General features: G+C 46.6%; 1 protein-coding gene across 1 annotated transcript in view; it reads left to right on the plus strand.

Annotated features, from left to right (window-relative positions):
* Positions 1 to 1003: 1003 nt before the first annotated feature.
* Positions 1004 to 22531, plus strand: part of LOC138497686 (carbonic anhydrase 2-like) — a 102758-nt gene continuing 81230 nt past the window's right edge. The window contains exons 1-3 of the mRNA XM_069621298.1: positions 1004 to 1037; positions 1870 to 2071; positions 5975 to 6172. Coding sequence (XP_069477399.1) covers positions 2038 to 2071; positions 5975 to 6172 — 232 coding nt within the window. The 5' untranslated portion in view covers positions 1004 to 1037; positions 1870 to 2037. The remainder of the gene's footprint in view (positions 1038 to 1869; positions 2072 to 5974; positions 6173 to 22531) is intronic.

The following is a 22531-nucleotide window of genomic DNA, read 5'->3' on the forward strand; positions in this document are numbered from 1 at the left end:
ATGAACAAGCTGGTGTTGTGAAAGAGCTCTCGCGATATCTCTACAGCTGGCATCAGGAAAATGTTAAAGGGATTTTTTGAGAACTTAATGCAACATTACGTGAGTTGTTTTCGTGCACTGACTGCCCTACTGAGTTGGGGTGTTTATTATTCACAAAGTACAGCAGGTGTGCTCTTTGGCTGGACGCAGTGAAGCCAAAGCCAGTGCATCGCCCGCAGCCCGGGAGTAGGAGCGCGCAAGGTGCGTGAAACACAGGGGAAGAGAAATCACGTGGTGTGTGCTCACTAACTGAGGGATAGGAGCAGTGCGAGGGAATTGGGTAACAATCGTGATATGTTGTAATATCTGTGCGTGAGTGCGCGTGTCTTACCCGACATTTACCGCACATGGAAGTGACACACACGCTTCTATTTTTTGTATGTGTTATGAACAACTCAATGCTTTCCTTGGAATGCTATTTCTTGGTTTGAACAATTAGACTGCCTGTTGCTTCCCCGAACCACCTGATTGACACCATTTGAAAGTGTATTAAATGTAGCCGGTCTGTGTGTTGCGGTTTTGATCTGTCTGTCTGCGTGTGACGGGGCCCCTGAAGCTTAGAAGCGCCTAGAAGCAGGCGCCGGAGGAAACGGTGTGGCACTCCCTGCAAGAGGTTATTGGATACGCTTCCTGGCTTCCACACTGATATTTACGCCATACTTACAGATGACACTGCTTCTGGCAACATCCGCTCCCATCTGCACTGAACTGGCATTATCTATCACACTCTCCCTTGTTGGAAAATACAGTGTTTCGTGTAAGTGGAGCATTAAGCAGTTCCTTAATCCTCCATGCTGCAGGTTTCGATTCTCCCGGAAGAGGGCGCTATCAGCCAGACATAGCGTCCCCGTTCTCTCGCGTCTATTAATTGAAACTAGATCACGGACGCCTGATGCATTAAGGGCGCTCTTCCGAGGCAGGCAAGGTCAATAATTTAACAGGATGGGATTAAACAAATTACTGAGTGAACTGGAAGGCAACGGGATGGCATCTCCGAGGTACTGCGCGTCCGTGGAACTGGCTGAGGAGGAATTCAGTGCGTGCGTGGATGGGTCACGGTGGCTGGGCATCCTGGCATGTGTCACCCCCTCCCCGGCTGCGCAGGATGTGGCTTGTGGTTGGCATGGGCGAGGAGAGCGCGGGGCTGTAAGGGGGTAGAGGGGTCTGCTGGTTTGCCCTCGCCCGCTGCCTCCCCGTGTCCCGCCTGCCCGCTGGCCCGTTCATGCCCAGGAACGAGCCGTGTCTAGGGGGGCGCGGTGCCGTCTCTTGCCCTGGCCTGCTTCTTCCGGGCTCGGCCGGGGCGGTCGTGTGCGGTCCCGTGTGGGCTGCGGGCTCTGCTTTGAGGTAGCTCGGCGGGCTCGGCAGAAGGTGGAGGCGGATGCGAATGTATTGCAGAAGGGGGGGGGCGCGAGGGAGGCTCCTCGGAGAGTTTCCAATGAGGGTCGGACAGTCCTGCCATTGGGGGGCGGGAAGGTGAGGGAGGGGCTGGGGTTCTGCTTAGATGCGCTCCACAGAGGGTCGGCCACCTCTGCCCTGTAGTGGCTGGGCGCCCCTGCCCTAGGGGTGCTCAGTAGGTTTTGCATCTGAAAGGCAGGGGTGGCTCTGTTCTGGAGAGGGTCGCTGGCGCTCAGGTGGTGGGGTGCTGCGGGGGACTGGCAAACTCTCAGTGGCTCAGGACTGTCTGTGACCCCTGAAGGTGGCTGCGGCAATGAGGCGCTCATTAAAGGCTGGTGGGATGGAGGTGGTGTGGGGGCGGAGGGAGTCAGGGAGGGGGCTGGTCGTCCACATTACTAAAAGAGGATTATGTATTTTTCTCTCCGCCCTAAACAGGCTGAGCTCCGAAAGCCAAGCCCTCCTGCCGCCGTGATACCAGGGACATGGAGTTGGTGGGAGGCTATATAACCCCCCGCAGTGCGGACGGGCAGAGAGACCCAGAGAGCCAAGAGGCCCAGAACTGTCCAGCAGAGGGCACAGTGAGACACTAGCTGCCGAGCCGAGATGGCACACCAGTGGGGCTATGACAAGCACAACGGTGAGTCGTCCCAGGGGTGCCATGGGCATGCACAGGGATGAACACTTTTAGGAGCCGAGCTGCAGGGCAAGGGAAACGAACAGCATGGAGTGCCCTGGCCTAATGCCTGGGCAGTGCACTGCAGAATGGGCGGAAACCCGTTCTGCCAGGCGTCCATCGTGGCAGCGCAAGCCATTCAACGACTTGTGTGTCCTGCCTTCACCGTGGCTGTCTGCGGCCGGTAGCAGTGCACCTGCAAGTGCCAGGGTGTGCCAGTCCCGTCAGGTAGGCGAGTGTGCCCGTCAGTCTACCGCTTTTCAGGTGTGACCCATGACCTGCGCTGCGGTGCAGGAAGTCACTCTGTGACTCCGAGGTGTACCCCAGTGTCCCCTGGCTGCAGCTGCGGAAGATACCACCTCTGCGCACATTTTCCTTTTTTACACACCTGAGCAATTATCACAAGAACCAACATTACCCCAATGAAAAGCATATACTTGCAATGCGTTTTTCGAATTGGGAAAGGACCGGGATAACTATGCCCTGGAATACTACGCTGGGCTGCTGTTAGTCCTATATTTCCTACTGGGGGCAAGGATGGTATATAGACAGAGCACGAAGGTGCGTGGGATATGGCGATTATTGCTGCAGGGCACTGTTCACCCTCGTACAGTTACACCTGTGCCGTGCAACAATGCATGTATTGGCAACTTAACGCATTGCCGTGCATACAACAGGCAGTCATATCACGGCAAGCACCAACGCTGGGATATCATATGTTCACGACTTTTGTCCATTTTTTGTCTTTTTTAAAAAAAAAAATTCCCGTTTACAGATCTAGGACATGGAAGGAACGTGCAAAATAACATTCTCTTATAAATAAGAGACAACTGGCTCGTTCGGAAGTTCACTTTATTTCTGGGCACTATTCCTACTTGTGAACTGCAGCGCCGCGATTCCACTTTGCATTCATGGGACGCCTTGAAACCACCTTGAATCTTGCCGGAGTTTGACCTTCAAGGCAAGCGAATGTTGACTAAAGAGAGTAACGCGGCGCTGGCGCGTGCATATCACGCTGGGCATCTCTCTCGCGGTGTTTTTATCTAAATAAAGGTCGCGTTTAATACACACAATCGGTGCTTGCACCGGGCAAGTGAAGTCAGACTCAGTACTCGGGCAGAGTAGCGCGTTTCAGCGTAGCTTTCAATGCGTTAACTGGGGGATTCCTGGCACTTCTCAGCAGAGATGCAGTACTTGAAATACTTCTCAGCAGAGATGCAGGACTTGCAATACTTCTCAGCAGAGATGCAGTACTTGCAATACTTCTCAACAGAGATGCAGTACTTGCAATAGGGAAGCACTGGCACTTCTCAGCAGAGATGCAGTACTTGCAATACTTCTCAGCAGATATGCAGGACTTGCAATAGGGAAGCACTAGCACTTCTCAGCAGAGATGCAGTACTTGCAATACATCTCAGCAGAGATGCAGTACTTGCAATAGGGAAGCACTGGCACTTCTCAGCAGAGATGCAGTACTTGCAATAGGGAAGCACTGGCACTTCTCAGCAGAGATGCAGTACTTGCAATAGGGAAGCACTGGCACTTCTCAGCAGAGATGCAGTACTTGCAATAGGGAAGCACTGGCACTTCTCAGCAGAGATGCAGTACTTGCAATACATCTCAGCAGAGATGCAGGACTTGCAATAGGGAAGCACTGGCACTTCTCAGCAGAGATGCAGTACTTGCAATAGGGAAGCACTGGCACTTCTCAGCAGAGATGCAGTACTTGCAATAGGGAAGCACTGGCACTTCTCAGCAGAGATGCAGTACTTGCAATAGGGAAGCACTGGCACTTCTCAGCAGAGATGCAGTACTTGCAATAGGGAAGCACTGGCACTTCTCAGCAGAGATGCAGTACTTGCAATACATCTCAGCAGAGATGCAGGACTTGCAATAGGGAAGCACTAGCACTTCTCAGCAGAGATGCAGTACTTGCAATACATCTCAGCAGAGATGCAGTACTTGCAATAGGGAAGCACTGGCACTTCTCAGCAGAGATGCAGTACTTGCAATAGGGAAGCACTGGCACTTCTCAGCAGAGATGCAGTACTTGCAATACATCTCAGCAGAGATGCAGGACTTGCAATAGGGAAGCACTAGCACTTCTCAGCAGAGATGCAGTACTTGCAATACTTTGCAGCAGAGATGCAGTACTTGCAATAGAGAAGCGCTGGCACTTCTCAGCAGAGATGCAGTACTTGCAATAGGGAAGCACTGGCACTTCTCAGCAGAGATTTAGGGCCTGATTTACAAAGCGTGTTTCAATAGGATTGCACCATTGTAAAAGGCTTTTGGAAATCAGGCACTCAGTATTTTAAAAGGGAGCGTAATGGCACTTTTCATTGTGAGTTTCAATATTGTCAATGTGGGAGTACCAATACTTCTCAGCAGTGTTTCAGTACTTGCAATGGGGGAAGTGCTGCCCCTTAACGTGGATATCAGTTCTCTCATTTAGCCTGTACTGATACTTTTCAGCAGGGATTCAGTACTTGGAAAAGGGACGTACTGGCACGTCTTACTGTGGATTTCAATACATTCAGTGGGGAGTACTGGCACTTGTCAGCAGGAAATCAGTACTAGAAATGGGCGAGGACTGAAACTTAGAATGGATTTCAATACTTTCAATGTGGGGGTACTCGCACTTCCCATGAGGTTTTCAGTACTTGAAATGCGGAAATACTGTCCGCATGGATTTCAGTAACTTCACTGGTGCAGTACTGGTACTTTTGAACAGGCATTCAGTACTTTAAATGGGGGAGGACTAATTATCGGAGGGGTTTCAGTACTTTCTACGGGGCAGTACTGGTTATTCTCAGCAGGAATCTAGCAGGTGAGCGGGTGGAGAACTGTTCCTTCTCAGCGTGGATGTCAGTACTTCTGTGGGGCAGCACCGGCACTCCCCACCCGTGATTTGATGTTTTCAAGTGCTGCTTAGCAGGGAAGGGACACTCGCAGTGGCAAAGGGTCATCCCTTCTGATCCATGTGCTAACTACCCACAGTGGTGAAGGCAGCACACTCTGGACTGGGGGTTGGGTGTTAAGCACCTCGCGGCAGCGGTTCAGTAGCTGGAATCCATGGGCCTGATTCCTGGAAGTTTTAGCGCGGGGCAAAGTGATTTTGAATTGGTGCAAAGTGACTTTGCACTGCCAACAAACAACCTGATTCACAGAGCGGTGCAACGTGTATTTTTGCAAAGCAAAGTGACTTTGCACTGGAAATTACACTTTGCTCTCTGAATCAGGGTGTTGGTTGGCGGTGTAAAGTCACTTTGCACCACGCTAAAACGTCCATGAATCAGGCCCTCTGTGGCTTCTCAGCAGGGGTTCGGTGCTTGTAATTTGGGACGGCGGTACTGGCACTTTTCATTCGTGGCTGAATAGTTGAGATGGAAGACTGAGGACATTTCTCGGTCGGGGTTCATTACTTGTGAGGACCTGTGCGCCCAATGCACGAATACAGTCACTTCTAAACAGGGGGGGGGGCAACCGTGAAGTTTAAAAAAAAAAAAACACTTTTTTATTGTGCATTTAGTTTACGTACAAAACATTAAGCACCTTTCTTGATCACAATAATAACTGTGAAGTACTGGCACAGCTCAGTATGGCCCAGTACTCAGAATCAGGATGGGCCGGCAATCGCCTGCAGGTAGCCCCTGGTCTGGGGATAGCAGGTACCCACGCTTTTACATGGATGTATGCACCCAACACACAGCACCCCATCTAACATTCCTTAAACCGTGTTTTACTCTTCCGACAGCTTCGCCACTTCATAACGGAGGCATCGACTTCTAGGGGTCGAGTTCTAGTTGTTCTCCCCGTGTATATAATCTTAATTATTAATATCCTTGCATCTTTTTTCCACCACAGGGCCCAGCCACTGGCACAAGTCCTTCCCTATCGCCACAGGAGACCACCAATCTCCAATCGACATCAGGATCAAGGAGGCCAACTACGACCACAACCTGGAACCCCTGCGCATCAAATACGACGAGTCCACCTCGCAGATCATCGTGAACAATGGCCACTCCTTCAACGTGGAGTTCGAGGACTCCGAGGACCGGTCAGGTGAGTTCGCGCCTTCGCCCGGGCAGCGCGTGCAGCGCCTTGGACAGCGCAGCAGCATTGGGAGAACGTGGGCCCGGGTACTGGGGATTCAGTGTGCATGCAAACCCAAAGATGCGCTCATGTGGCCGCGCGGGGCACGCGCACAGGGTCACTCTAGGGCCCAGCACGGGGTGTAGCAGGAGTGCAAGCGTTACATGAGGGCCGACTCCCTCAATATGGGCAGGACCGCGAGCTCCAGGGCCCGGGAGTCGCCAGGATTGTATTCCTATGCCTCGCGTGTTTCTGCTCCCATGCGTGTGTATTTGTGAGCCGTGCACGTGAGTTCGTTTCAGTGTTCGGGATGTCTGTGCACGTGCGTTTCTGTGTCTACCTGGGTGCGTGTGTGCACCGTTGGGTTCTTGCCAGTTTCGCAGCGTTTCTCTCAGGTGAGTCTGGGGGGGGCGGCGGGAGGAGAGGGAGCGAGAGAGAGAGAGAGAGAGAGAGTTCCTGATTTTACAGAAGCGTTTACATTGCCGTAATCTCAGTGAAGAACGCGGTGTAAATCAGGACCTCACTGTTAATATAGTTATGCGTGTGTGTGCATATGCGCATTTGTGAATGGCGCAGGGTACCTGTATCTGCGTGTGCCTAATCATGGCGCACTTGGAACCCGAGTGACCTGCTTAGGCCTGGGCGTGTGGGTGCACCCTGTTTGCGCCTGCTTGTCTAGGTTTGGCCCAGGGTGTCCACTGCACAAGGCTGCTTGGCGCTGCCCGTATGTGTGTTTTTGAGTTTGTGGAAAGTGGGAAGGCGATTCGATACCTGTTCCCACGGGAAATAATACCCTCCTTTCTCGGGTGATACTAATTAGTTGCGTGTACAACGGGGATTTGCGCGCCGTTCTGCCTGCAAATCCCCATTCATCAAACAGGGATTTGCGGGCAGAATGGCACGCTAATCCACGTTTTACACGCAAATAATTCCATGAATCAGGGCCTTAGTGGATTTGTGCCTTCCCAGGCCACCATGACAGTAGGTTTAGCTCTATCTGCAGTGTGCCAGGAAACAGCACTGCAGAACTAGTCTGTGTGCGCATCAGACAGCACAGGAAAACAGTACGGTGTAATTATGCGGAAAAGCACGCACACATGCCACCAACACGTATTTATTATTTGTGGAAAGTAGACTTGGTACAGGCCGCCGTTTAAATCGAAACATTATATGATATATGTGCTCGTGTGCAGGGTGTTAAGTGGACCGGGGCTAGGTGGAGCCAATCCCCAGCAGTATCTGAGTTGGGCTCCCATGCCGGGGCTCACCCCAACTAGCCACAGCCACGCCGACTTCTGAGGCAGCAGTTTCGCCGAGTGCTGCACAGTTACTCGGCTGCCTGCGGCTGTCAGCATTTCGTATTAGAACAAAAGAAAAGTCAGCAGTGTAACCGAGCATCACTTCGACTAAACCAGCTGTGTGATGTCTTTTCAGGAAAAGGAGGAGGGCTGGTTTGGCCAGCCTCTTCTTTTGTTTCTTAGTAAAGAACTAACATGCAGCAGGAAGCCCATTAACTGTTCTTGGTCAAATGGCTTCCACTGGATGTTATCTCTTTACTCAGAAACAAAAGGAGAGGCTGACCAACCCAGCCCTCCAACTGTTTTGGAAAAATGAGACCTCACGCAGCAGGCAGCCCATTGCATTCAAGGAGCCACATGGTTAAAGGGTTACCTGAGAGGGTCAGCGACTCCAGCAGGCAATTCTTTAATCCCGACACCTTAAATGCAAGGGCTGAGGGGGACTCTTGTTGGGGGTGGAGGGCTAAGCACTCATACTTAGTCCACAACCCCAAAGGAGAGCCCCCCCTTAATTACCACACCACTTAAAGCGCTGCCCGTGTCCTGTAAGGGCACATTGTTTTCATAGAGTGGATCACGTCACGCTCGCCACGGCCGTGTGCCCCACTCAGAGCTGCAACTTCTCCTCTCTATTTAGAAGTGAACTTTACAATACGCACCAGTGACTAACCGTGCACTTCATCGGGACCCCAAAGAGCTCTGCTGCAGCACTCTACCCGCTCAGTGTGGGGTGGTAGCAAGCAGCACGCCCGAGGAGCCACCGCCTTACGTGTCCAGAGAATCTCCTATTTGTACCTTATTATCACAGAAAATTCATGAACGAATAATTTATAAATGATGTGATAAGTTATTAATAACGAGCTTAATACCCAGAGGTTTCTAAGCGCGGATCCTGGGATCGAATCTGTGATGTTCCGTGTGGTCTTGCTTCCAAGGCGAGCACGTTGCCCTGAGCTATCCTCCCGAGACAACTTTGAGATTAACGTGATGATATGAATTGATAGCTTGAATTTATTTATATTCTATATTATATGATCAATTTTTGAGAGTGTAGTATTTACCATGTTTGTACAATGTATATTTTGATGAGTTCTTATTCAAGTCAACTTATTTTCACTGACTCACACCTAGGCCAGCTCCAGTGCTGGTGGTGGTGTGGTGTAAATGCTGGGCATTTCTGAAGACTGGCAGGAGGCCCATTTTAACTTAGTGCCATTCTAGCGGCTACAGTGGGACGAGGAGTGAGGAGCGGGGGCTGGGGTGCACACGCCTGCTCTTTGTGACATAGAAGATGCAGTTCCACTGACAGCTCCTACCTAGTCCGGGTCCCGGTCATGCAATTAGGGGAGTTCTTCACATTCCTGGGAGGAGCTGGGGGCGGGGCTGAAGTGTGCCACACAACTGATTTTAAAGGCTTGCATTTAATAAAAGAAAAACACACATTGTCCATGATGGAAGAGAAAGAACATATTAGCTGTTCGTAAATGTGTGGCCCTCTCCACATAATATATGCTAGTACTCCGGTGTTTTCATGCTAATTGCGCCCAAAGATTATCATGAGTCTTGCCTCATAAATATATGCCAGCATTGCCCCAATTATAAACTTGGCAATTTCCAAAGAAAACAGGGCACCCCGTCCATATAACATATGCTAGCATTGAAACATTTTCATGCTAGTTGTGCTCAAAGATTATCATGAGTCTCGCCACATGAATATATGCCACCATTGTCCCAATTATAAGCTTGGCATGCCCAAAGATAACACTGAGCTCTGTCCATATAATATATGCATTTTCATGCTAGTTGTGCTCACAGATTATCATGACTCTCGCCACATGAATATATGCCAGCATTGCCCCAATTATAAGATTGGCATGCCCAAAGATAACAGTGAGCTCTGTCCATATAATATAATCATTATCATGTTAGTTGTCCCCACAGATTATCATGAAATTTACCTCATGAATATATGCCAGCATTGCCCCAATTATAAGCTTGGCATGCCCAAAGAAAACAGGGAGCTCTAGCCACATAATTTATACGAACACTCACACATTTTCATGCTGGTTGTGCCCAAAGATTATCATGAGTCTTGCCTCATCGATATATGCCAGAATTGCCCCAATTATAAGATTGGCATGCCCAAAGAAAACGGGGAGCCCTGTCCATATAATGTAGGCTACAAGTGCCACATTTCCTCCCTGTACATTGTTTTCGTTTACCTAAGAGCAGCATTCAGTGCGGTCCTGAGGAATAAACTGTGGACATCATTGAAAGAGCCGGATATTCCCAGTCCTTCGCTGCAAGCTATCATAAGCCTGTATCACAACAACGAAGCGAGTGAGATATGGAAGTTAGCAAGCAACACTGCTGCCCCATTAACATCAAAACGGGGATGAGACAAGGTTTCATCTTGGCCCCTACCCTCTTTGCCATTTGTGAAAACAGATTGATTGATACACTTGAGACCACGTGCTTTGATCCTCCAAGGTAGGGGCTGGGCAAGATCCCTCTGCTAGGTTTCGCCGATGGGGCGATTTCATCGACCATTTCATTGTGCCCCTCTGGCCTAATCAAACAAGTCGCAGATTTCAATGAAGGGTGCATTGAAAGTAGTCTTACAATCAACTTTTTAAAAACAAAATAGATTGATAGACCTCACACATATAAAAAGTCACCTAGATCATACAAAACAATCGAGGGGCACACAGCGAAACAAGTCGACAGATTCGACTATTTAGATTCTCTATTTATGAACAGAAAAATCTAACAGTGGAAGTACTTCACTAGTAATTCATTACTGCCTCCCACGTTACTGCCCCTGAACAGTGAACTTGAGGAGGGAAGGATGGTATAGATGCATGTGTGTCTCCCCAGTTTACAGGCACCATGCAATACGGGAAATGGGTGCCTGTGTGCAGGGCTGTCAGAAGATGTGGTGAGGCCCGGGGCAAAACATTTGGTGAGGCACCCTTACAATTTTTTGCACTTCGCCAGCAGCGGCACATCCGCAAACAGGAGACTCGAGAAATCTCCCCTTGAGTTTGTGTGCAGGATCCCAAATATGGTTTATTACTTCAACTCCAAATCAACTACAGCAAAGTTAGATTTCTCTACTGAAGAAAGGTTCATGCCGCACTTTTTTTATCATATGAATAAATATATATATAAGATGGCATGAGCTCTCCACGGCGCCACCTCCAATTCTCTGAAGGTCAGTCACTTTTCCAAGCAAAGAGTTGAGGGCAGATCTCTTTCTTCGGCTGGGGCCTCCCTCAGGGAAACAGCCTCCCGGCCTCGCTGAAACTTGAGGAGAACCATCTCTGGTTCCAGAAGCACCTCAAGACCTGTCTCTTTGCTTCTGCCTTCTCTCTTCCTCTCCCTTGCTGATCACCTGCCTGTTCCATGCACTGGTCACCTGGTCAAGCTCTGAATTCAGGCCCAGGTCCCTGCCTGTCATGTTGCAATCCCGCACTGCCTCTTGGCTCCCCTGCACTTGTGGTCTGTATCTGTAACCCTACAGTCCCCGCTCTTGCTCTTATTCTCCACCCGGTGGCTGCACCTATGAGTACCCACACATACCACCTGTTGGCTGCACTCTTGTTTCTCCTTTGTTACTGCACTTCTGCATCCTACCCCACCCCCCCACCCTTGACACTTCTCCCCTCCCCCCTTCCCTGCTCTTGCGTGATCTGAATGACACAAGGCCTAGTAAGATCTGTGTTTTGTCCTACTCTTTTGTTTCTCCCTCCTTGTCTTGTCGCGCCTAGAAACACTTGTGTACAGGCACGTTATAAATGCCATATCATATCATTAAGGAACACCCTGCCCCTGTGTGTACATTAAAACACACATCATACACAGTGACAAATGATGTACAGTGGAGGCTGGTACATTTCTGAACTTAAGAGGCTTAAATGTTTGTGCCAATTAGGCAGGGTCAACAGAGCACAGTGAGGGAGCCCAAACCAAACAAGGGTTGCTTGAGGGGGTTTCTCACTCCCAAGAAAATGTTTGAAACATTGGTTTAAAAGTATGCATTTTAGGGCACTTTCTTTGCAAAATTGGGTAGAAATCCATACAGTTTTCAATTTGCCGCCTTTCCACGAGAGATATGCTAGTATAAACATGTATTCATGCTGGTTGTTCTAATTATGTCGATGCAGGCTGCATCAATATATGCCATTGTTACCATGTACAGACTCCCAGCCAGTAAACATGCCATGCCACAGAAAGTATAGCCAGGCTGACTGTGTACCATAAGTGTTATTACTGGCTGGATTGGCCTACATTCAATGTGGGCCAATTTAGCCAAGTAGTATGTTTGCTTTAACTTTGATGCATAGTCCTGTGCATCAAGGGTAAAGCAAAAAGAGCACTGGCAATGCTAACAGTTTGGGCATTCGTGTTGGCATGGGAAAGGCACTTCTGTATTGGTATTAGCTGGCCATTGATAGTGCCAGTGCAAAATGGTTTGAGTACCTGAGCATCTAATAGCAGTGCCTGGTAAATACCCAATACTTATACACAAGCCAAAACCGTTGGCTTTGCCAATGCTTATTTTTAAAAGAACTTCAGCGAAAGACATGCAGGGTGTTTTTAAATTGAGTGGCCAAAGGCAGACCTGATTAAGACATTTTTATTACACGAGTTGCATGTTTACAACTCCAATGAAGTCATGAACTCTCCGAAGACTCCTTTGAGGAAACACTTGCAGGCACATTGAGGGCAAAGTTTGATGGCAAGGCATGTTTAAAGCTAGCTCAAAGAGTTCCAGTGAGGAGGTGTTTTGAGTGGGGAGGGCAGTAACTGGGTGAGAATTGCCATAGGGATTAGCGTGGCCATGAGAAGTAATTTCAATGTTAGCACCTGCATTCATATCCATACGTTTTTAGGTAATTGAAATTGTGATGTGGGGTTAGCACGTGCATGCTAGGGGAGTGATTAGAAGGGAAGTGGTGACATGAGACATCTCATTCTCACAGCAGTCCTTAAGTGTGACGTTTCAGAAATGAAGGCAAGAGGTAGCTGCTTGTAACATTGAAGCTTCACCAGAATAGTCTCATTCGAAATGTGGAAAGATGTTAGGTGCCCCCACACAAGGACCTTTGCCCCTTTCTTACAGCCTATCAGTCAGCGTGGTCATGCTGAGCAACGTGAACACACTGACTGACAAGAGAGAACTCCTCTCCCATCAGTCCCCTTTCCCTCCTGGCCATGGGATGTACTAGAACCAGTTTACTCACTACCACTGGAGGTGGTGGGGCTCTCAGCCAATTCCATAGTGGGTTCAGGGGAGGCATGGGTCTCAATTTCTCAAAGTTTCTTTATGCCCCCGATCAATGTGGCTTCTCTTGGGCATCAACCTAATGCATGGCCATTGCCTTTCCACCACAATCTGACTTTCTTCCCACATCCCTCTAACCTACATAAGACCTCACCCTTCTCCCATCTGACAGCATCCTCAGTGCAGGTTAAGGTCTTTGCACCCTGGGACTCCTCCTGTGCTTGCCTGCCTTGCCCCTCCTCAGTGGAAGGGCATCATCCCCTTGCCCTCGGAAAGGCCCAACACCTGCTGCAGCACCTTCACATGCTGCTGCTCCCCAGAGGCTCCTCCTGATAGGCCATCCACTCAGCAACCTCAGCCTGCATGCCCTATGCTCTTCCACCATCCCTGCCTCTTTGGCGACATCCACAAGAGTCCCAGCCTCCTTTGCCTGCCTCCAAACAGTAAGGAAAAGGGGCACAAAATGAACAACAAAACACGACTGAGACGAACAAACTACACACAAACACACATTGAACATCCAAAACTGTGCTCATAGCACTCAGAAATACTCTAAACACACATTAAGTGTGAACCTGCTTTATTTACACCTTGCTTCATAGCCTAACAAGACTCACAAAGGAACAGTAAGTGAGCTGGGCCCTTCATAGTGGCTAGGCAATCCTTTATGTATTTCAAGGGCCCTTACTGACTGAATGTACCCTACGAATCAGCAAGAGAGTGCCCTAATTTGCTGACTTACCCTAACGAACATGCCAGATAAAGAACGATGAATAATTGTGAGAGACCCCGGAAGTCAGCCACGAGTTCGACCTGAGGTTTGGCCATACCTCAAATCTATTTTAGGGCCCAATTCATGGAAAAAATGTGCAGAGATCCCGTGATGGCCGCATGCCACAACACCTCTGCGTGCACCTGCGCGCAGAAGTTTATCATCGAGCTTCATGTATTCATGGAATTGTTCGCGCAAAGTGACCGTATATGCAAGTCGTGGCCGGAACGCCACTGACACGCCCTCACACAAAGCAAAAAGAGCCAGATACAACTAGAATTGCGTGCGCCTCGGTTACAAGCACATGCATCCTTGAAACAGTGCGTGGGCTCCCTCGCAACCAGGTCTGCACCTCAGGGACTCTGCACAGGGTCCCCCGTAACTATTACTTGCACCCTGACAACATGCATAGAAATGTCCATATCTCAGGTAAAACTCAGGAAAATCTGTGTGCGAACCCCCGTAACCGTTCATGCATCATGCTACACTGCGTACGTACACCCCTAAGTTAGTGCTGAACTTCGTCTGCATGCACACACCGCTAAATCCAACATGCAACCGCACCACACAGACATAATTCATATGCGCAAGTGTCTGTACGCCTGCCTTTGGGTGGAGGATAGATTGAGGGCTTTGCGTGGGCCTTTCTCTGACAAGAGCTTGCGCAGTCAGATCCATGAATACTCTATGTTCAGTGAATTTGTGTGCGTGCGTTGGAATGCCTGCGGCCCGTCGCTCGTAATGTCCACATTTTCCCATGTTCTTCCCCATTTTGCATGTTACGCCACCTACTCTGGCCTCTGCGCAGGCCATGCTCATGCTCGGCGAGGTGTCTCCTCGCGCAGGGCGATCGACGGCACACAGGGATGTGCCGAGCACGCACAAAGTCCCAGCAAACTACAAAAAAACATGCCGTTTGGTGTGCAATGTCCCTATTTGACACACAGAAAATTCCATGAATCGGGCCCTTAGACTCATGATATAGGGTGAATTCCGCCAAATAAGTTTGAGGTGCTCGTGATTCGATTTTTTTGTAAGTCCAACTGGCAAATTTTGAAGCATCTTGCACAGCCTGTTCAGAGGAAGGTGGGGACATGTTTTACCATGTCCCACCTTTACTACTCGTTTTTGTTACACATGAATGATCATGCAATGAAACAATGTGAGACTGTTTTTCAACAATATAAAATGTCATACGAGGGTTGACAATGAAAGAACATTTGAAATGGTCAATACTAGTGCATTTCCAGAATTTTGAGGATGTTCAGGAAGACATCTGCTGTAACCCCCCATAGTAATTACATCTACATTGATTTTTTTTTAATTAAAGAGAGAACAATTAAAAGTAGTCCAAGATTCCTAACTTTTTTGATCCAACCGACCCACTTGTCAATCTACCTGCCCATTTCTGACTCCTTAACACGTATTACTTCACAAACCCACCCCGCCCCAACTAGGGTCACTGTTCCACTACTTTTTCTTTAGACTTTCTAATCAGGCCAAACGATCCCACCATTCCCAAAATACACTGTGCTTTCCCAGAGAACTGGAAATGGAAATCAACAGGCATTGAGTGAAGGAGAGTGTGTGGGCTACAAGGTGATTTGATGCCTGCCATTTTGGAATCCACTTTGTTATCCTGCAGAAGGCCAGAAAAAAAATCTCTGAGTCAAAGTCCATTATTTGATTATTTTTTGTCCAATGTATTGCCACAAACGTTATATATAGGCCACTTACTGAATTCACGTCACAAGAAGACTTCAGCATCATCCTGCAGAATTGCACAACAATACATGTATAATGTACAATGCATGCCAATGAGAGTCGAGATAGCTCTCAGGTTGGCCTTCTAAGCAAATCAACACGTTCATCACATGCTATTGATTTTCCAGAAGGCAGGTCACCAGTTTAAGAGCTAGTAGATTTATTTGCATTCCCTGGCATTGTCCACATCTTCTGCTTCTAAATCAGGAGACCAGGATAATACAAAAATGTAAAAGCAGGGTACAGGCCACGAAATCATGGTGATAATGTTCAACGGACACGGAGTACATAAAGTCCACGAAACATATTATGCTATCCAAGCAAACTGCTACTAAAATCGATGACTAACACACAATGCAAATCAATATTTAGAAGCAAATTAGTGCAACACAAGTTAAGACATTAATGCCAGCACTTGGTGGGTGGGGATACAGGCGTTACTTCTAGGGAAACATCGGCAACAACCTTTATCGGGGGGACAAGAAGTGATGCCAGAGGCTACATATCTAGAGCTTTTCTCAAATGTGGCTTCTATTTTGAGGTGAAGGGCAAGGAGGCGGATGGTGCCATTGGGGTCCACGCAAATCAACTTTTGAATGGATGGGAGCGGGGCAGGCAGTGAAATCGGGAGGGATGTGGCATTCCTGGAGCTCGCTCTGTGCAAAGATTCTTTTGGAATGGGGCTTGGCAGCACAGCAGCAATATCAAGAGCAGCCTGTTCTGGGCTTTCTTTAAAAACAAAAAATGGATCTCAACTGGTGGGGTGGTGAGGCAGATGGTACTGCTGTGGGCCTCCCACCCCAGAAAGACATTCTTTTATTTTGTTAGGAGAAAGTTGGACAACATTTTGGACTTATTTAAGAACAAAGACACACCTCTTCCTTAAAGAAGTCGGGGTCTGCAGGACAAAAAGGATTACCCAAATAAAATATAGGCTATAGTTTTTCAGCACACACTGGGAAGTAAGCTTTTTAATTTCAAATTTTAACAAAAATCACCCTGCAGTTTCCTGTCAATGGGAATTAATGAAATTACTATTTTTAGTTCAATAGGCTAAGGATCTACACAGTCCCCCACCCCTCACCCCACTATAAAGGAAAATGATTTAAGGCTGGCACATTCCCCCACATTTTGGTTGCCAAGGGTTCACTTCTACTTACATAGAACACCTCTGTTTGAAATGCAGGAAAGCCAGCTTTTTAGGACCCTCTGAAAAGATAGGGCAGGGGTCTTGTCACTCATCTCTCAAGGATGGCCCCCTGCACTACACCATAGGACACAGTCAGCTTTTAGGGCTCCCCATAAAGAGACAGCTCCACCCATAAGCACTCTCAGCAATCGCCGCTGGTGTTTCCTTGCAGCTATCAGATGGTAAGTTTCAACAGCTCTCTTGGTGGTAATTTTAACAGTGCATCACCTTAATCTAGCAGCAAGGACACCATCAAGTTTACAATCCTGGGGAGTACCCTGCAAGCATTCTCTGAAATAGGATTGGCAGTTACCCTTCTCTCTCCTGCCAATTCCAGCCCATCTCTAAGGATTGGCTTAGTAGTCTGGAGCAGACATATAGCAACTTCTATTTAAAATGCCCTTTTGTTCTCATGTCAAATTTTTGGCAAAAAATATAAATATATATATCAGCTAATCATGGGGAACTGAATACAATGACAGCCAGGTTAGCAGCATTTAGCACCAGCATTTGGCAATTTTCCACCATTTTCACAGAAGGCATAACCATTATGAACATGCAATTTACTCTCCGGATTCATAATTTCACCCTCCACCAGTTTGCCAACTCTTAAATTCATGACATTTTCAGATCAGTCAGGAACCTAGTTTATTTTATATCACAGAATTGCCTGGCAATTATCTAAAGAATGACACATGAATAAAGAAAATCCAACCTACGGTTGCTGAGAAAAATGCCTAAATGATATTATTAATTTTAAACAAAGAATTTTCTTATGTGCAAATATGAGCTTCTCTTCCTATATGCCATTTGCCTGTCTGAGTCAGCCTGCAACCAGTTTTTTTAAATTAGTTTCTTTGTGTTTGGAGTTTGCTGTTTGAAGTTGGAGTTTCAGCCTCCCTTAATTGTAGCCCCTGTTTTCACCGCTCCTTCTTACTTTTTGGTCATGCATCAAACACAACAGTTGGCCTGCATATAACCACCTTTAGAGACAGCAAGTCTGAAGGACACTAGGTTTCCATACCTTTCAAGCAAGCCCCATTTTATTGCTGTTGTAAACCACTAGGATGCATGACAGGCTTTCATTGGGGCAGTCCTTTGGAACATTTATACCACAGCAAGCAAACAGGGTCTTTCTTGGGCCTGAATGAACCTTTCATGGAAACAAAATGGGCTTTGCTTTTCAAATGTTTTCTGGTATTTTGCATGTGAAGCATAATCTACCTTATGTCTTGTCAACACACACCATGTCTTTTCCTTGACATATTTATATTGGCAGGAGGACATTTTTCTCATGTCTTGCTTTCACTTGCAAAAACACATGTAAAGACGTTTTTGTGTCAGTGTGTATTAAACATGTCTTCTATCTTTATACATTAAAAAGCTGCTTTTCCTTTTGTAATGAAGGGTAGGCCTTTCACAAGGCCCTACCTTGTGTTCCTTGCAGATGCCCTACAGTCTGCCCTAATAGGTGAATTTCTGGTGTGACAGTCTTCTTAGAAGTCCTGGCAAGTCAGTTTCCCAGTGGGGCCTTCAGTTTGGTTGGTTCAGGGCCTTTGATGACACCCCATAAGCCCCCCATTCTTTCATGATTCTTTCATGGAGAAGAGCAGGGCAGAGTAGGGGTTTATTCAAACTCACCCTTACTCTTATTTTAGAGAAAGACAACTGTTCGCCCTTTTTCTGAATGTCCATTGGACTTTGAGCGGGTTCTTTCTTGTCTGGTTTCAAGGGACTCAATGTTTCTTCTGACTTTGGATTGGTGTAACATTTTAGGGTATTCCCTTCCAGTGCTGATTGCCCCTTAAAACTGAGAGGAAGGTTGATTTTCCAGAATGGAGAAGGGTCCCCAACCCCAGCTTGTTTTGCTACAGATATGACTGCAATGTCTGGGACCTGGTTATTCTGTAAATTGAATTCTACATTCTCAGAATATTGATCAATTAAATGATAGGTACCATTCCTGCTCACATGATTGGTACCCATTTTTATTTTATAGGACGTTTAGTCTGGGTCCAGAGGACCTGGTTTACACAGCCTATCATAGGTTATAACACCCTCAGTAAATCGTTCCCCAGTAAACAAGGTCTGCCCTCAAGAGTCACGACTATCACTGTATGTTTTCAGCCAATGCCGTCCAATTTTTATTTCCAGATCCGCAGTCCCTTCGACAGAATTATCATTCCTGTCGAAATTCTGGAGTCATCCTGAGTTTATTTGAACAAATGCCTTTTTGGACAGAAAGATTGCTTGCGATCCAGTATCCGCCAGAGCTGACAATTCACACTGACCATGCATCTTGACTGGTGCATAACATCGGCCTTCTATCTCCTCCGAGGTGCAAAGAAAGTTGAGTTAATTGACAGCACAATGGTCATTTTCATAATATTGTACTCCGACACTGTGTGATCTTGGGCAATATTCTGTGTAAAAGTTTGTGACTCTGTAAAGGAGATTTGGCAACTCGCAATGGGAGTGGTTGGGTAATCCTCCTGTTGCCTGTCCACCTTTACCTGGGGACAGTTCTCAGAACATGCTTAGAGAAAGGACACCCCCGCCCCTCTGTTTCAATTCTCTCTGGCTTTAGTCTTTTTAAGGCTGATATACCTCCTGTCCTACCTCACAGTCAATGTCCATGTGTGAGGGATAGGACAGGAAGTCGTGTAGAGGGCATTCACAGGCAGCGGTGCAAACTTTTATAATTGAAGGCAGGAAGAAACCTATTGGCACCCACTTTGACAAAAGTGACCCGTACACACACATTATGTCAAGTGAAGGGACATTATATGGAACGACATCACAGGAAAGGTCGTCATAAGCATGTGCCTGTGGGTGACACTCTGGCTAGGCCTTGGTTTATCTTACAGTCTGCTTGCCACAAAACCAAAACAAAAATGATGGATTTAAGGTTGTAAATCAATCACAACCACTGGCATTGCTCTGGGCAGCCTTTCATACCATTGCTGGAAGGACCAATACTGTTTTACAACTGACTGGTTCCCTCTCCTATTGGGACAGGCAGGTTAATTAATGATGGCTTGTAAAGACTGGTCAGAGCGATAGTAGTGGTCATGATTAATTCAACACCTTAAATCCTTCACTTTCCTGCTACAAAGTGTTGGCCCAAATGGAAATGTTGATCTATACAACACTGTTACATTAAACTGCGTTATTTTTTAAATTCTATTTCGCGTACTCCATCAGAATTATATTTCCCATATATCAACCCTCATTTTCATCTATCCTCAAGTAGGTAAATCCATGGAATAGACAATTTGAATATGATTTGTAAGGTACATCAGTTAGTCAATGCACTTGCTGCAGTGATCTGTGAACATGCGACACGGTCACACATTTATATTGTGGAGTTGCTGGCAAATCATGTATTCCTTCTGAGACTGATATCATGAGGAACATTAAGTTGGCTTATGCATTGCTGTCTGGGAAAAGATAGTCAGGCAGCAAAAAGAGCTGCTAGAAGGGGTTGTCCCCCAGCAGGCAGCAAGTGGCACCCACATGTCCTGGATAGTGGGAAAGATGGGAGGAAAACTAAAGCAATTTGTGGATGATAGTAAGTCTCAGGATTAGGCAAGCAGTCCCCACGCCTAAAATACATTTCTTCCTATCCACCACCCTACTCACAAACTGTGTAGCAAATGCAGACCCCATGTGCAATGTCCTTACATTGATGGTCGGTGCTAAGATTAAGATCAGAATGACAAACGCATTATACAGTCAAGGCTGAAGCAAGCCCCATCACCAACCAAACATTGTAGTACATGATTTATTTAACTTTTCTATTGGGAGGGTACAATATTTCACAAGAGATAGTACCATGAGTGTTGATGAAGCAAAAGGACAATTCAGCATGTGATGTGCACTATATAATGATACACGCTTTAGCAGGGAAAGTAAACAAGATCCATTTAGAGTGATTTGCCCAGGATCACGTATTGTCAATGGTGAAGCCTAGCAGCAAGGCCAGGCTTTCTGGTTGTATAGTTAGCACATTTGTGTGCTCTGCTGAATCTTTAGTTGCCCTGAGTAAGTATGGATGCTTGTCAAGTTCTAGTTGTTGAGCTCGCCTCATTCTGTATTCTCGTACAATATTTGTCGTTTTATTTAGCCAGTATGAAACAAAGGACTAGATATACAAATAAGCTGTCAGAGCGATTGGAAAAGAGGGTGTGGACGTGTGGTATATAGGACCCGAAATTAAGTCCCAGAAGGGGTGCATTAGGACCCTGATAATAGCAGCATGGTTGGCAATAGCTCAATGATGGAAATAGCGAGGCACCCCCAGGGATCAGGACTGGCTTCAAAAGGTATGGGGAGTGATGGTAATGGAGTGGGTCACATAAAATCTACAAAGAGATCATGAAGCATTTCGACAGGACTGGGGTATGGTGTTGTCATACACACAAAGTGACTATATGTTGCAATGGTGTCCCACAAAATCAGAATTTTAAAAATGTTGTGAATCCTTGGTGAAGAAGCAGTACCTAAAACCTGTGTACTCTCTTTGACAATAAGGGGAATGATAAGGGGGTGGGTGGGATATGTTGTATAATTTGTTGTTGGTTGGAAAAGCAATAAAAAGATTTTGAATTAAAAGCCAGGACTCACGGCACATCTCACATGGGACAACTTGAGATGTCTTTGATACCCACACTGGTGTGGAAACATGATTGGCTTTAAGTTAATATTTCAAACAGAATTGCACCTTATCAATATGTATAATATGAATACATTTTGAATTCCCACAAAAACTAAACTTACATTAAGTTATACCAACTGGGTTTTTTTGGTTTTAGAAAACGTAGGGCCCGATTCATGAAACATTTAGCGCGGTGGAAAGTCACTTTATTATTTTTTTTTTTTTAATTTTCATTTAGTTTATACCAATTTTTGAAAAGGATCTTGTCTTACATCATCTTAAAAAGGCAGAGCAGAGGATAACAGCAATGACACAAGGCACTCAACGAAGAAACACAAAGGGGGTCAAACCAATTATCTCAGTGATCGGCTGCATGCCAAAGACATCCCAGTTCTAATCAGCCTAACAGTTTTTAGATGGTTCTCATACTTTTGAGGTTTCCTCCAAGCGGTGTCCATTAATTTCATTTTTCCACTTGCTTATCAACTGCTCTGCCTCTCAGGTAATTTCCATACCTTGGGTTAGCCTCGTTTGATCTCAGATAGTCAGCTTCCGTTCGAGTTCTTTCAGAAAATTTGTCAAACCAAAGACATCCTTTTCTCTTGGGTTGGCAAATTTAAGCCACATCTCTTCTGCAGAGAAGGTGTCATATTGGTTGACTACTTGACCTAAGCGCAGAGTTCTCAGGTTCTTTAGACTGGGGCAAAACAGCGTAAGATGTTTTAGGGTCTCAAGATGTTGATTACAGAATCGACAATTGTCTGTCTCATTTGATCTTCGGAATCTCAGGGTTAGGCTTCTTTTTGTGTCACACAAATTGAGTCTGAATTTTAGAAGCATCCTTCGGTGCCTGGCATTCGCTGTTTTCAGTATTGCATCTGTTGTTTACGATTTTTCCCTTCAACTGCATCCTCCATCAATTTATAACGGTTTCTGTTGTCTACTGTTGCGCACCAATCTCGAACCCATAGCTTGTTTTTTACCTGATTTGGGTTAGATTTTAAAGTTTCAGGGTCCGTACCTATCTCAGCAAGATGGTTGTTGCATTAATTTGGCCATTTTATCAAAACTGATTCTTGGTTTCCTTTCATAGCATCTCCTAGTATGGTAAATTGAGGTGTACAGTCATTAATGATTATTTTCCTATACACAGATAGCATATTCCACAGTACCCGTGCGTTCATAGATATTCAATTCAATTCATAGCATAGGCACGCACTGGGAATACCTTTTTGAAGCTGTAGCACTCGTCTCCAATACTGGTTTTCTAGTTGACTCCAGAGATTGGAGGTTACTCCTAAGGCACATTCTGCTCCGTCGATTATTGTTGGGACTGCTTGTTGGTTGTAATGGGCCAAAGCA

This window comes from Ambystoma mexicanum, chromosome 5q (genome assembly GCF_040938575.1).
Source record: "Ambystoma mexicanum isolate Mex_15411 chromosome 5q, UKY_AmexF1_1, whole genome shotgun sequence".
NCBI classification, from domain to species: Eukaryota; Metazoa; Chordata; class Amphibia; order Caudata; family Ambystomatidae; genus Ambystoma; species Ambystoma mexicanum.